The sequence below is a fragment of the Falco punctatus genome (assembly GCF_963210335.1).
Source record: "Falco punctatus genome assembly, chromosome: 13".
Classification (NCBI taxonomy): domain Eukaryota; kingdom Metazoa; phylum Chordata; class Aves; order Falconiformes; family Falconidae; genus Falco; species Falco punctatus.
In genome coordinates, this window is record NC_137593.1 from 30,116,404 (window position 1) to 30,131,407 (window position 15,004).

At 64.2% G+C, this 15,004-nt stretch overlaps 2 protein-coding genes across 3 annotated transcripts; both read right to left on the minus strand.

The window, feature by feature from the left end:
- Positions 1-1,376: 1,376 nt before the first annotated feature.
- Positions 1,377-8,172, minus strand: MCOLN1 (mucolipin TRP cation channel 1). Of its 2 annotated transcripts, XM_080409086.1 has the most exons (14): positions 8,059-8,172; positions 7,720-7,910; positions 5,923-6,090; positions 5,694-5,853; positions 5,447-5,534; positions 4,491-4,587; positions 4,268-4,367; positions 4,053-4,159; positions 3,462-3,611; positions 2,988-3,089; positions 2,591-2,713; positions 2,157-2,363; positions 1,894-2,024; positions 1,377-1,493 (listed from the first exon to the last, which is right to left on the minus strand). In XM_080409086.1, the coding sequence occupies exons 1-14, from the start codon at positions 8,072-8,074 to the stop codon at positions 1,457-1,459; spliced, it is 1,677 nt and encodes a 558-aa protein (XP_080265212.1). In that variant the 5' UTR covers positions 8,075-8,172; the 3' UTR covers positions 1,377-1,456. The 2 variants fall into 2 exon arrangements, with proteins under 2 accessions (XP_080265212.1, XP_080265213.1); XM_080409087.1 differs by lacking the exon at positions 8,059-8,172 and having other exon boundaries at positions 5,923-6,070; positions 7,720-7,860.
- A 1,288-nt stretch (positions 8,173-9,460) lies between these two features.
- Positions 9,461-14,246, minus strand: CYP4F22 (cytochrome P450 family 4 subfamily F member 22). The gene is made up of 12 exons (XM_080409088.1): positions 13,995-14,246; positions 12,803-12,947; positions 12,448-12,501; positions 12,229-12,356; positions 12,026-12,153; positions 11,338-11,605; positions 10,723-10,789; positions 10,519-10,648; positions 10,309-10,442; positions 10,156-10,220; positions 9,991-10,073; positions 9,461-9,710 (listed from the first exon to the last, which is right to left on the minus strand). The coding sequence occupies exons 1-12, from the start codon at positions 14,178-14,180 to the stop codon at positions 9,533-9,535; spliced, it is 1,566 nt and encodes a 521-aa protein (XP_080265214.1). The 5' UTR covers positions 14,181-14,246; the 3' UTR covers positions 9,461-9,532.
- Positions 14,247-15,004: the final 758 nt, after the last annotated feature.

Below are 15,004 nucleotides of genomic sequence, written 5' to 3' on the forward strand. Positions count from 1 at the left end.
GCGCTTTATTCCGCCCCACGGGGGCACCCCTGCCCCCCCCGGGGCACAACTCCCCCCTCTGACCCCAAAACTGGTCCGGGGCCGGGGGGAACCCCAGGGTGAGCAAGACCTGAGACCGGCCACAACTCCGCGCAGGAATGAGCAGCCGCTCCCCTCCCCCTCGCCAGGGCCCCGTTTTGGGGTTAAATCAGGCTTTTTTGGGTGCTGGGAAGGCCAGGAGGCAGCGGGGCCTGGCTCCAGCCGCCCCTGGCCCCGCTCCAACTGGGAGCAGCTGCTCCTCCAGTACAAAACGTGCCCTTGACCCGTCCTGCCGCACGTAAACAGCTCGGAAAACTGCGGCTCCGGGGACAGAGGTGCCTGGGGGGTCCCTTGTGCCTAGACACCCCCCACCCCCCCCAGAACGGCTGCAGAGCTTGGGGACAAGTCCCTGCTGCTGCCACAGGGCAGCGGGGCTGGGGGACAAAGGTCCACGTCCATCCCCCATGGCAGCAGGGGACTTGTAGGGCTCAGGGACAAGGACAGGGATGAATCCCTGATGGGACAGAGGGTGGGGGACCTGGGGACAACGGGGGGGGGACAAGCCCTTGATGTAGCCAAGGGGCTTGGGGCCAAGGACGCCGGCAACGTCCCCAGCGTGGCCAAGGGGCGGGGGCTTGGGGACAAGGGCAGGGACAAGTCCCCAGTGCAGCCAAGGGGTTGGGGACATGTCCCCAACACAGTCCAGGGGCTGGGGGGCTCCAGGTTGCCCCCCAAATCCATCTGTGGGGTCCCAGAGTTCCAGGCTGCCCCCCAAAATCCATCTGTGGGGTCCCAGGGCTCCAGGTTGCCCCCCAAAATCCATCTGTGGGGTCCCAGGGCTCCAGGTTGCCCCCCAAAATCCATCTGTGGGGTCCCAGGGCTCCAGGTTGCCCCCCAAAATCCATCTGTGGGGTCCCAGGGCTCCAGGTTGCCCCCCAAAATCCATCTGTGGGGTCACAGGGCTCCAGGTTGCCCCCCAAAATCCATCTGTGGGGTCCCAGGGCTCCAAGTTGCCCCCCAAAATCCATCTGTGGGGTCCCAGGGCTCCAGGTTGCCCCCCAAAATCCATCTGTGGGGTCACAGGGCTCCAGGTTGCCCCCCAAAATCCATCTGTGGGGTCACGGGGCTCCAGGCAGCCCCCCTAAAACACATCCAAGGGGTCCCAGGACCCACGGCGAGCCCCTGAGCGGCTGCCCCAGCTGCGGTTCAGGCCTGGGAGCGTGTTAAGCTTAAAAGTCCATTAAGAAAATTAACGGGGCCACAAGCATCCGTCTGGTGTTCTCCAGGCGCAGGGGACACGGCCACCGTCTGTCCCCACCCCTTCGGGGTCCCGAGCCGGTAAAAACAGACGATAAAATAAATTAAAAAAGCACTCAAGGCTGGGGGAGGGGAGCACGGGGCATCCCCGGGGGTCTGCGGGGGGGTGGGGGCTCCTCCCTCAATTCACCAGCAGCGCGTTGTCTTGCAGGGGAGCCCTGTGGGGAGACACACAGGTGGTAATGGGGGGGGCGGGAAATCCGACGGAATTCGGGGAAAAGCTGCTTCCATTTGGGAAACAAATCCTGGAAACCAGCGGGGAGCCGTGGGGCAGCGAAGGGGGGGCGCAGGGAACGTGCAGAGCGCCCGGTAGACCCACATGGAGGGGTCCCCGCAGGCACAGAGCTATTGGGGGGGGGGGGCAGCAAGACGTGCGGGCACGGAGACGGGATGGAAATCACAATCCACGTGGGAATCGGCCGCGCACAAGGAGCCAGCAGCGAAAAGAGTCAGGGGGGAGCAGGGTAGGTAACGGGGGGCGCAGAGCATCCCCCAGCCCCGATTTGCTGCCCCCAACCCCCCCACACACACCTTGCAGCACCGGTAGCGCTCACTCACCGCTCGCAGCAGCAGAAAACGGAGCAGGATGAGGTGCTGTGCCGCCGGTACTTGCCCGATTTGGGGCTGTCCTTGCACTGGGCGATGTAGGTGTGGAGCTGGGAGACGGGCGTCTCGCCCTCGCACTGATGCTGGGGGGTGGGGGAGGGGGAAAAAAGGGGAGAGGGAAGCTGAATCCCTCCAGCGAGCGGGATGGGGACCCCCCCTTCCCACCAGATCCCCGAGGCGTAAAGCTCAGCTCCGAGAGCAGGATGTGACCTCACCTTGATGGTCTCGTAGGAGCCGGTGATGAGGGCGATGAAGAGGCTGAGGACCATGTAGATGAAGAGGCTGATGAAGGTGTACAGGTAGACCTGGCTGAAGAGCCACACCAAGTAGCTGTTCTGCTGCATCTCGGCGAAGGTGACGAACATGTCGTCCCCGTTGATGAGGGAGAAGAGGCACTCGGACACCATGGAAAGGGAGCGGAACTGGGATGGGAACCCAGAAACCACCAGTAAGCCGGGGCAGGCTGTTGTGCCCCTCCCCCCGCCCCTTGCTGGAAGCCCCCGAAGAAGGAGCGAGCGCTCCCTGCCACCCGACGTGCCACCCCGATGCCACCGACAGCGCCGTAGGTAACCCCCATCCCCCAAATCCGGATTGGGTCCACCCCCACTCTCCCCCTCAACGCGGGCAGGGCGAGCGCCCGGAGCAGCACCTTGACGTGGTACGGTCCCAGCACGATCCAGCCGCAGAAGCAGTAGCCCAGGTAGATGACGGCCACGCAGCAGCAGAAGCGGATGACGTTGGGGAGGGCCACCCGGAGCGTGACAATGAGGATCTGGTGGAGGAAAATCCACTCAGGATCAACCCCGGCAGAACGGGACCCCCACCCCCACCCCATCCCCAGCAGTTCAAAGCACCCTGGGAGACACACCCCCCCCCATGGTCCCCGGCAGAGCAGGATGGGGACCCTGGGGACACACGCAGCAGGTGTAGGATGAGCCTGAGCTCCCCCAGGTGCTGAGGGCCAGACCAGGCCGGTCATTCCCAACCTGGAAAATTGTCCCCTGGGCTCCCAGGGGACACGCTCCCCCCTTCGCTGGTGCACTCACGTTGTACTTCTGGAAGAAGGTGAGGTAGCGAATGACCCCGACCCAGACCAGCAGCGTGGAGGTGCCCAGCAGGATGCTGCAGATGTCGTAGCCAGCGAAATTCTGCCGGGACAGAGGTGGCACGGGGCTGAGGGACAGCCACCCCCACCCCCCTGAAGTCCCCAAAGCTGTTCCCAAACCCCCAACACCCTCTCCACCAGCCACAAGCGAAATCCTGGTGCCACCAAACAAGACCCTTTGGCACCATCTCCCTGTCCCAAGGGGAGAGGCGGCTTCTGGGGGTCCCACTCGAGGACCCCCTAGCCTGCCACCAAGGCTCTGATGGCATCCAGGGCAGCTCCACCGGGGCGGATAACGCATCGCCAGCACCCAAGGGTGGCTGTCGTGGCTTGTCACGGGGAACCGTCCCCTCCCCGGAGCGTGGGGACACCCAGGACCTCCAAACTTCTGCTCCGCTCCCCGTCCTGCCCGTACTTTGGATTCGATGCCGATCTTCATGACGGTCCCCAGCACGGTGAGGACATCGCTGATCACCAGCAGGATGTACCAGCCGTTGAGGAATTCCATGCGGTCCGACAGGCACACGCGCTGGTTGTACCGGCGCTGGAAGAACCGGCTGAATTCCTGCGGGCAGAGGGGAAAAAAAAAAAAACTACGTCCCCACCAGGGACGCTCCCCAGCCCCAGCCCCAGCCCCACGTCCCACCAGGGACGCTCCCCATCCACCAGCCTGGAGAACCTGACCCATCCCACAGCACCCCACAGCTTGGGGGATGCCTGCTGGGAAAGGGTCTCCTCCAAAAATCGTCTGGGCTGGAAAAGTGTCCCCCCCACCCCCCCCAAATCCAAGTTTTTTTGGGGGGCCAAGCAGCGCCAGGGTCTGTTCTGCCGGCTCCTGGTGGTGGCCGTGCCGTGGGCTGTGGTGCCACCACTGGGGTTTGGTGCAGGGGGAGCAGCTCCAGGGGGGTGGAACACCAGGGTTGGGTCCCCCTCCCATCGTGGTTACACCACGGAGGGGGGCTACGGTCACACCGCTTCCCGACCCCCCCTTCCCCCCCCCACTCACATGCTGCAGCATCAGGCCCCGGATGATGGAGCGAGCGCAGAGGATGAAGGACAGCGAGCAGACGAGGATGACGATGACGTCAAAGAACAGCCGGAAGGAGTTGTCACCTGCAAGGAGGGGGACAGTCACCCAGGAGCACCCTGAGCCCCCCCACACAGCCCCCAGCACCCAACTGGGGATGGACACCAGCTTTGTCACGCCCTCCCAGCTCCCACCTCGGCCAAAGACGCTGTGATCTTTGCACTCCTTGATGTCGGCCCGGTTGTCCAGGTGGATTTTCACCCGGCCGCTGTGCGCCTTGTTGTCAAACGTGATCTGGAGAAGAGTGAGATGGTTGGAAACCACCCGGCAGCTCCTCGCTGCTGGGACGCTCCCCAGCCCCACGTCCCCCCCAGGGATGTCACCCCCCCCGCCGGGGAGCGGTGCCGACGCACTCACGGTGATGGTGAAGGTGTAGCAGTCGGGGATCTCGTTGTTGATGATGGTTTGGATGTTGATGGCTTTCAGCTTGAACTGGATGGTGACGTTGATGAGCCTGTGGGAGGGGACGGATAATTGTTATTCCTCCTGCTGGGGCTCATCCAGGGGGTCTCAGCCCACTCAGACCCCCCCCCCCAAAACACACCCCCACGAGTCAAAGAACTGATGACAGGAGGGAAAAACCTCTCCTGGGGGTGCGTAAAACCCTGGGAGGTGGTGTCTCCAGCTTGAGAGGAGCAAATCACACCCCACCTGCCCCAGCACCAGTGACTTCTGCTGGTCCAGGGGGTCTCAGCCCAGTCAGACCCCCCCAAACCCCCCCCCAAACACAACCCCCCAAGTCAAATAACTGATGACAGGAGGGAAAAACCTCCCCTGGGGGTGCATAAAACCCCGGGAGAAGGTGTCTCCAGCTCGAGAGGAGCATTTCACACCCCACCTGCCCCAGCACCAGTGACTTTTGCTTCAGGGGGGAGGCTGAACCCTCTGGAAGAAACGATGCCACGAGCTATGTGGCGTCTCTCGCTGTCAGCATCCCTCTCCACACCACCGGGCAAAAGACGGCGCCTGGCCCGTGCCGGTAACAACCACAGGGCTTGGCCATGGAAAAAAAACCCCGTGGAAGGATTTTGGGTGTTGCAGAACAGTTGCGTTGCCTCGGAGATGGAGCTGGGGCTGGAAATCAGCTGCTCTGTTGTGCAACCTCACCGGTTTCACATCCCCCCGGGGGGATTTATTTCTATCCCATGACTGGTTTTTTTATTAAAAAAAAAAAAGCAAACAAAAAACCCCACAACTTCGGGGGCTTTTCCACCCTGGCAGCGGGCTTCAGCACCAGGAATACCCCACATTGGGGTCCCCACTTTGTGCCAACGGGATGTCCCCAGGCTCGTAGGGACGAGATCGGTGATTACTTGTGGAATTTGAGGGTGAAGTTCTTGTAGCTGCGCTCCAGCTCTGGAGGAAGAGGCTGTGGGTCCTCAGGGTCCACCCCCAGGCAGTCTGCAGGAAGGGAGAAGCATCTTCAGGGAAGCCCAAGCCCCCCACCCCACAGACCCCTCGGACCCTTCCCAAGGGCAAAATAAGGACCAAAAAGCTCCTCAAGGAGCCAGCAGGAGCTGCGGGACCAGGACTCTCAGCCTCACCGTCCCCAAAACCCACCTGTGACAATCTTGGGGTCTATGTTGAAGGTGTCGTTGGCCGGATCGATGCGTCCCTTACGGTAATACTGCTGGCACAGCATGAGGGCCGAGTGGTTCCCGCCGCTCTCGCCCTGCACGTAGGCATAGCGGCCGATGGTCTCGTTGGGAATGGCCAAGTACTGGAGAAGGAGATGCCCTCAGCATCTTGGAGGTGACCCTCTGTGTCCCGCTCTCCCCACAGATCTCACCTTCTCCACGGCATAAAACATGCGCTCGTAGAGGTCGCGTTGCGTGTAGACGGCGTAAGAGTCGTCGGCGCCGTCCACGTAGTCCTTCAGGAAGAGGTGCTTGAAGGCAACGGTGTTCTCCTCCTTGAACGTCACCACCATCTGGTTGCTGAGCCCAAAAAGAATGAGCTGAGGGACAAAGGACACCACGATGAAACCCCCGCCCCAGCAGCTCCAGCACCACCCCCCCCAAAACGTGGCCGTTTCGCCCCAAAGGAGCTCACAGGAGGCAAAATGCCACCACCCGACGCTTGGGTGACCCCAAGATGACAAGGACCAGCTTGCACGTCACTGAGGTTGTCCCCATCTCCATCTGGTCATCCCAAAACCTCTTCTGCTGCCTGTTCTGTGGCAAAGCTCCTCTTCCACCACAGATAGGGAGAGGACCATCTCCTTGGGGACATGGACCATCTCCTTGGGGACACGCAAGTGTCCCACCACAGATGGGGTTGTGGACCATCACCTTGGGGACATGCATGTGTCCCACCACAGATGGAGTCATGGACCATCTCCCTGGGGATATGGACCATCTCCTTGGGGACATGCATGTGTCCCACCACAGATGGAGTCATGGACCATCTCCCTGGGGACATGGACCATCTCCTTGGGGACATGCATGTGTCCCACCACAGATGGGGTCACGGACCATCTCCTTGGAGGGAGACACATGTCCCACCACAGACGGGGCAAGGACCATCTCCCTGGGGACATGGACTATCTCCTTGGGGACATCCACATGGCCCACCACAGATGAGGCAAGGACCATCTCCCTGGGGACACACACATGTCCCACCACTGAGGGGGCGAGGACCATCTCCTTGGGGACATGGACTGTCTCCCTGGGGACACACACGTGTCCCACCACATACGGGGTGAGGACCATCTCCTTGGGGACACCCATGTGTTTCACCACATACGGGGCAGGGACCATCTCCTTGGGGACATGGACCACCTTCTTGGGGACATCCACGTGTCCCACCACAGACCCAGGATGGAGCCTGGTGCCTGTCTGGGAGCCAGTGCCACCCTGAGCAGGGACAAACTTTCTGCCCCTCCCCTCCCCCCCCTTTTTTTTGGGCACCCCGGCATTACCCACTGCCTGAGCCACCCCAGTGTGTGTCACCCAGCCCCAGGGATGTGCCACCAGGGTCATCCCAAAGGACCCCAACTATCCCAGGGGACCTTTCCCGAGTCCCCCGCTGTCCCCAAGCCCCCCCAAAAACCCCCACCACTCCCCACCATGTCCCCAAGCCTTGCTGGGGGTGTCCACTCCGCCGTCCCCAGGCCCAGTGCCCACCTCAGAGGTCACCTTCAGTGCTCAGAGCCCCCGTGTCATTGTCGTCCCCCCCAACGCCTCATGTCCCCGTGTCCCTCTGCCACTCAGTACCACCCTGGGCTCCCCCTCCCTGCTGTCCCCATGTCCCAGGGGATCCTGTCCCCACGCCCCGGTGCCCGCTGTCACCATTCCCCAGTGTCACCCCCTCCCCCCGGTATCCCAGTGCCACCCCCCCCAGTGTCCCCATGCCCTGGTGCCCAGTGTCACTGTTCCCCAGGACCACCGTTCCCCAGGGCCATCCCTCCGTGATGTCCCCATGCACCGGTGCCCAGTGTCACCGTTCCCCAGGGCCACCCCTCCCCCTTGGTGTCCACATTCCCCAGGGCCACCCCTCCCCAGCGTCGCACCTCCCCTCCCGATGTCCCCGTGCACCCCCCCCCCCCCCGGTGTCCCGGTGTCCCCACCCCCCGGTGTCCCCGCACCTGGACGGTGACCAGGAGGATCTTGGCCAGCTGCAGCCCCAGCTTCACGGGCCGCCGCCCGCGGGCCCGGTACTTGTCGCAGGGGCTCATGAAGAAATACTTGAGGCGGCGGCGCAGCTCCTCCTCCTCCGCCACCGCCGGGGCCTCCGCCGTGCCGTAACCGGGCCCGCGGCCCAGCAGCCGCTCGGTTTCTGAGGGGAAACGGCCGTTACCGGGGGGGGGAGCGCAGGCCCCGCGGGGCAGCACCGGCCCAGCCCGCGCCCCCCCGGGCCGCTCACCGGACGGGGCCGACCCCTTCCCCCGCCCCGAGCCCCCCCCGCAGCCTCCGGGGCCGCTCACCGGACGGGGCCGCCATGGCGCCCCCTCAGCGCGGCTTCGCCGCCTGCATCACGTGACGGGAAGGCACTGCGTGGGCACGCCCACCCGGCTCTGGGCACGCCTACTCTGCCCTGGCCACGCCCACGCGGCTGTGGTTATGCCCAACCGGTCATGACCACGCCCACCCCCCCTCTGGCCACGCCCACCCGGCTGTGCTCACGCCCACCCCCGCTCTAGCCGAGCCCATCCGGCTATGGCTACGCCCACCCGGCTGTGGTTATGCCCACCCGGTCATGGCCACGCCCACCCCCGCTCTGGCTACGCCCACCCGGCTGTGCTCACGCCCACCCCAGCCCTAGCCGAGCCCATCCGGCTATGGCCACGCCCACCCCCTCTCTGGACACGCCCGCTCGACTGTGCTCACGCCCACCCCCGTTCTAGCCGAGCCCATCCGGTTATAGCCACGCCCACCCCCGCCCTGGACACACCCACTCGGCTGTGCTCACGCCCACCCCCATTCTAGGCGAGCCCATCTGGCTATGGCCACGCCCACCCGGCTGTGGTTATGGCCACCCGATCATGGCCACGCCCACCCCCGCTCTGGCTACGCGCACCCGGCTGTGCTCACGCCCACTCCCGCTCTAGCCGAGCCCATCCGGCTATGGTCACGGCCACGCCTAACGCCGCTCTGGCTACGCCCACCCGGCTGTGGTCACACCCAGTGGTCTGAAGTTAAGCCTCTCCGGTCATGGCCACGCCCGCCCCCACTCTGGCCACGCCTGCCCCGCCATGGCTACACCCACACAGCGCCGGTGCTGCCTCCCCGCCCCTGCCGTGACCTGGGGGGTTGGAGGGGGGCGTGTCACATGTATCTCCGTGCCAGGACAGTGACATGTAGTATGATGGGACAAGTTCATGGACAGTGACATGTGGCATGGGGAGGCATGTCCATGGATGGTGACATGTGGCCCAGGAGGACATGACCATGGGTGGTGACAAGTGGTCCAGGCGAACACGTCCATGCTTGGTGACATGTGGCCCAGGAGAACATGTTCATGGATGGTGACATGTGGCATGGGGAGATGCATCCATGGACAGTGACATGCGGCCCAGGGGACATGTCCATGGACGGTGACATGTGGCCCAGGAGGACATCACCATGGGTGGTTACACACAGTCCAGGAGGACATGACCATGGATGGTGATATGTGGCCCAGGAGGACTTGTCCATGGATGGTGACATGTGGCATGGGGAGATACATTCATGGACAGTGACATGTGGCATGATGGGACATGACCATGGGTGGTGACATGTGGCCCAGGAGGACATGTCCATGCCGGGATGGTCACACGTGGCACGGAGGTGACACCTGATGGAGGACAACCCATCCTCCCCAACACCCCCACCACTACGACACCGTCCCCTTGGTGCCACCATTTATTCACCGCTCCTCATTGGGACAGGCCACCCACCATGCGGGCTGTCCCGTGTCCCTCAGGCCACCCCTGGCAGTGGCTCCAGCAGCAGCCAGAGCCCGTCCTCGGTGCGGAGGATGAGCTCGGTCTTGCGCCGCGGTGGCCGCCCCGTGTCCAGCCGGACAGCGAAGCGTGTCACCGTCAGTGCCACCACCACCTTCAGCTCGGCCATGGCGAAGCTCTGCCCGATGCAGTTCCTGCCACCACGTTCCCTCTGTCACCTCCCCAGGGGGGACAGCAGACCCCACCCCACCCCCATCAAGGTGGTGGAGCAGATGGTAGAACCTCCCCAAACCAGGGGGACGGTGTTGTCCCCGTGATGATCAAGGTGGTGGAGCAGATGGTGGAACCTCCCCAAATCAGGGGGGTGGTGTTGTCCCCGTGATGGCATGGCTTGGGGACAACCACTCCACCTTGAAGCCAAGCAGGCTGGGGGAGGTGACACGTGGGGACACTTGTGTTCCCACCACATCTTACCTGGGACCAGCGGAAAAGGGTATGAAGGCCAACGGGGACCGTTCCTTGCTGTTCTCCGGGCTGAACCTCAATGGGTTGTAGACCTGGGATGACATGGACATCGTCACACAGTTGTCCCTGCCCATGGTGACAATCCCTGGTGCCACCAGGACCAGGTGGCTCCACCTGGGGCTCGGGCCAGACGTCGGGGTTGTGGTGGGTCCCGTAGATGCTCATCAGGCAGATGACCCCTGGTGGGATAGAAACAGCCACCTTAGGGACAGGGGACAAGGAGGGACGGGGACACTGGGGACACCCCACGCCCTGGGCAAGCTGTACCCTTGGGGATGATGCGTCCATCGCGCAGGGTGACATCCTCGGTGCAGCGCCGCGACACAGCGGTGACGGGGGGGTGCAGGCGGAGGCTCTCCTTGATGCACATGGTGGTGAAGGGCAGGTGGGACAGGTCCTCCCTGGAGGGGGGGACACACGGTGGCACCGGGGTCCCCAAGCTGGCTGGCCAGGGGACGTCACTTGGGGACATCTCACCATTCAATGTCCTGCACATCCCTGCCCTTGAGGAGCTCGTGGACCTCCTGGCGGCACCGCTCCTGGTGGTGGGGGTGGCAGGCCAGGTTGTAGAGCAGCCACGCCAAGCCACTGGCCGTCGTGTCGTGGCCTGAGGGGACAAGGGCTGAGCCTGGGGACATGCCTGTCCCCCACCTCCGATGGCACCTGGTGGCTCTTCCTCACCCTCAAACATGAAGGTGTCGGCCTCCGCCGAGATGTCCTCATCCGACAGGGGGTTGCCGTCCTCGTCCTGCCAGGGGGAGCGTGGCAGTCAAGATGTCCCCTGGAGCCACCACCCTATGGCCAACCCTCCCCATGGCCACCACCATCCCCTTGGCCACCACCATCCTACTGTAGCCACCTCCCTATGGCCAACCTTTCCTTTGACCACCACCATCCCATGACAACCACCACCCTATGGCCAACCCTCCCCATGGCCACCACCAACCCCTTGGCCACCACCATCCCATGATGACCACCACCCTATGGCCAACCTTTCCCTTGGCCACCACCATCCCATGATGACCACCACCCTATGGCCAACCTTTTCCATGGCCACCACCATCCCACTACGGCCACCACCCTATGGCCAAACTTTCCCATGGCCACCACCATCCCATGATGACCACCACCCTATGGCCAACCTTTCCCTTGGCCACCACCATCCTGTGATGACCACCACTCTATGACCAAACTTTCCCATGGCCATCACCATCCGCTTGGCCACCACCATCCCACTATTGCCACCACCCTATGGCCAGCCCTGCCCATGGCCACACCATCTTGCCGCGGCATGACCTTAGCAAGCAGAAGAAGGTCAATGAAGTCCATGCTCCGTCCCTGGTGGCTCTCCAGCCAGGCTTGGTGGCCAAGGCGCTCGAGGGCCTGGCGCCGCCGCTGCACCACGGCAGCGGTGAAGCTGTGCACGGTGGCGCAGGCCCGGGCAAAGCGGCGCCCGTCAGCCGAGAGGTGGTAGAGCCACGTTGGGTGATGGAGCGGGTGGCGCTGGCGTCTCACCACCAAGGTGCTCAGCTCCATGATGGCCTTGATGTACTCGCTGGGCTGCCTGGGGGGCACTGGGCACCGCTGGGGGTGGCCACCAGGGGCCACCGAGGGCCACCACCCCCCTGGCCGTGGTGAGCTTCAGCAGGGACATGAGGTGGTGGAAGGCCCCCTCCCCATGAGGATGTTTGGTGACACCATGGGGGGACTCAGAGCCCGAGGGGGGGACACCCTGATGGGGGGAAGATGGGGTGACCCCAGGAGGGACAGAGTTGGGGTGGGGGGACAATGTTGGGGTGATGGGGACCTTGATGGGTACAACTTGATGGGTACAAAGCTCAGGGGGGACCCAACCAGGGCAGGAGACCCCAGCAAGGGACAGCACCAGGGTCAGGGGGGGTCCCTTGTGTGTGACCCTGGTAAGGGGCGATGGGGACAGTGTGGGGGTCCCTGGGGGGCGACACAGGGTGACGGTGACACTCACTCCTGGCAGTGGCTCTCGTGGCTGAAGATGCACTTCTGGAGGGTGTCCAGGGTGAGGAGGCTGAGCTGCTCCAGCACCTCCAGCGCCACTGTGCCCCCCACCGCCTCCGCCGCCGCCCGCCACTTGGCCTGGGGGGGGAGGGGGATGGGTGCCGGAGGAGGGCTGGGGGGTGGGGGAGGAGGGGCAGGGGGATGGGTGCTCACGTGCATGACGTGGGTGCTCTGGTTGAAGATGGCCACGTAGGGTTTGAGGACATCCCGGTGGAAGGCGGGTGCCAGCAGGCGCCGGTGCTGAGCCCACTTCTTCCCGGCGCTCAGCAGGAGCCCATCACCTGGGGGAGGTCACCCGGCTCCATCGGGGGGGCACCCATGGGTGCTGCCCCTCCCCCCCCCCGTCCCACCCACCCCCCCAGCACCACTCACCCAGCCAGGGCTTGAGGAAGCCGTAGAAGAGCTGGTCCTTGGGGGCGACGGATGCTGTGAGGGAGGTGAGCAGGAGATGGTGACAGGTGGCACCAGGGTGGCATCGGGTCCCCTGAGGGGCAGGCGGGGGGGGGGGGGGGCCAGGCTAGGGAGAGGGGACCCCCTGTCTGCACCCATAACCACCTCAGGATGGGAGTTTGGGTGCCACCAGGCCACTGGGGTGGCCATGGTGACACCTGGAGGTGGCCCTCAAGGACAGGTTGGTGGCCACCATTGGGTATTTGGGTGCTCCCTGGGCTGGCCCTGGGGTGACCCTGGGGACCCTCAGGGTGGGCTGGTGGCCCTTGTGTCCTACCTGGGGCCATCAGGATGGGGCGGAGGGTGCTGGGGTGGAAGAAGCGCAGGATGGGCAACCACGGCAGGAGCCACCACAGGCAGCAGTGACAATACTGGGCCACCAACTCATCCACCTGCTGCAGCCCCTCCTCCGTGCTCTTCCCCTGTGGCACCGCGCAGCTCAGTGACAGCCTTGGGGACACCCTTGTCCCCAGGGCTGTGGGGACAGGGGTGTCCCCAGGTCATGGCCAGCCTTGGGGACAGTCTCAGCTTGGGTTCACAGATGGACCTGGGGTCGCTAAGAACTTACGTGGTGGCGCCCTGTCCCCACTGTCCCCTGTCCTAGGTGCCACCACCCTCTCTTTGCTTTTCCCACCAGATGCTACCAACATGTCCCACCTGTCCCCCCCAGGTGCCACCCCCTGTCACCAATGTCCCCCCCAGCTGCTACCACGCTGTCCCCACTGTCACCATCCCCCCCAGGTGCCACCCCGCTGTCCCCACTCTCCCCCCAAGGTGCCACCCCCCTGTCACCAATGTCCACCCAGATGCCACCCCGCTGTCCCCACTGTCCCCTGTCCTAGGTGCCACCACCCTCTCTTTGCTTTTCCCACCAGATGCTACCAACATGTCCCACCTGTCCCCCCCAGGTGCCACCCCCTGTCACCAATGTCCCCCCCAGCTGCTACCACGCTGTCCCCACTGTCACCATCCCCCCCAGGTGCCACCCCGCTGTCCCCACTCTCCCCCCAAGGTGCCACCCCCCTGTCACCAATGTCCACCCAGATGCCACCCCGCTGTCCCCACTGTCCCCCACCCAGATGCCACCACCCTCTCCCCACTGTCCCCCCCAGATGCCACCCCGCTGTCCCCACTGTCCCCCCCAGATGCCACCCCCCTGTCCCCAACGTCCCCCCAGATGCCACCAACCTGTCCCCACTGTCATCCAACCAGGTGCCACCCCCTGTCCCCACTGTCCCCCTGAGGAGCCACCCCCCTTTCACCACTGTCCCCCCAAGATGCCACCCCCCTGTCCCAAATGTCCCCCCCAGGTGCCACCAACCTGTCACCACTGTCCCCCCACTGTCCCCAGTGTCCCCCCAGGTGCCACCCCACACCCCCCCCCCGTCCCCACTTTCCCTTTGATGCCACGCCCCTGTCCCCACTCCCCTCCAGGTGCCACCCCGTTGTCCCCGCCGCTGTCCCCTCACCATGCCGGTGTGACCCAGCAGCCAGCTCTGCCATGGCGGCCGGGGGAAGCGGCGCAGTTGGTGGCAGGTGGCTCCAAAGCGGGTGACAGTGACCACGACATCCCAAAGCCACCGCAGCAGCAGGGCCAGCAGCAGGGTGATGATGGCCAGCACCCCCAGGGGACACAGCGCCCAGGCCACCGACATGGCACCCGCCGCCTGGGGACAAGGCAAAGGTTGGGTGGCACCACCGTGTCACGTGTCCCCACGACGGGTGGCATCGTGCGCAGCCTGGTGGCTTTGTGGCAACGTGTGTCCTGGGGACGTTGTCCCAGGGTGCCACCACTTTGTCACCTCCCTGTCCCCCCAGGTGCCACCCCCCTGGTCCCCAATGTCCCCCCAGATGTCACCACCCTGTCCCCACTGCCCACCCACAGATGCCACCCCTCTGTCCCCCCAGATGCCACCTCCCTGTCACCACTGTCCCCCCAGATGTCACCACCCTGACCCCACTGTCCCCTCCCCCAGCTGCCACCCCTTGACCATGCCACCCCCCTTGTGGCACACGCACCCCTCTGCATGCACATGCACACACGTGTGCACACATGTATCCTTTGCCTGCACACACATGCCAATGCCATGGGCACACACGTGTGCACACACATTCATCCTTTGCTTGCACACACGAGCCAATGCCATGGGCACACATGGCAATGCCATGGGCTCACACGCGTTTGCACGCATGTAAGAGCGCATGCACACGCCCTGTGCACCCCCCAACCACGTGTACACATGTGTGCACACGTATGCACGCACAACCCTCCATGCACCATATGTCTGCACACGCACCCCGTGCACATGCAATGCACACGCATGTACATATGCACATGCGCACATGCATGCACACGTGTGTAGCCCCTTCCTCCCCCCCCTCCCCGTGTTACCCCCCCAAACACATGTGTGCTGCCCCGCTGGAAGCACTGACACCACACACACGTGTGCCACCCCGCCCCGTCCCGTGTCCCCCCCCA

What these genes read in the sequence shown, in the direction of transcription:
- MCOLN1 (XM_080409086.1), bottom strand. An exon ending in TGTTTTATGCCGTGGAGAAG is followed by an intron (nt 5,854 to 5,922) that starts GTGAGATCTGTG and finishes CTCCTTCTCCAG; the next exon opens with TACTTGGCCATTCCCAACGA. An exon ending in GCTCCTACGAGACCATCAAG is followed by an intron (nt 2,025 to 2,156) that starts GTGAGGTCACAT and finishes CCCACCCCCCAG; the next exon opens with CATCAGTGCGAGGGCGAGAC.
- CYP4F22 (XM_080409088.1), bottom strand. Translation starts at nt 14,180, where the DNA reads ATGTCGGTGGCCTGGGCGCTGTGTCCCCTGGGGGTGCTGGCCATCATC. An exon ending in CTTCCTCAAGCCCTGGCTGG is followed by an intron (nt 12,357 to 12,447) that starts GTGAGTGGTGCT and finishes GACCTCCCCCAG; the next exon opens with GTGATGGGCTCCTGCTGAGC. An exon ending in GATGTGCAGGACATTGAATG is followed by an intron (nt 10,443 to 10,518) that starts GTGAGATGTCCC and finishes CCCCCCCTCCAG; the next exon opens with GGAGGACCTGTCCCACCTGC.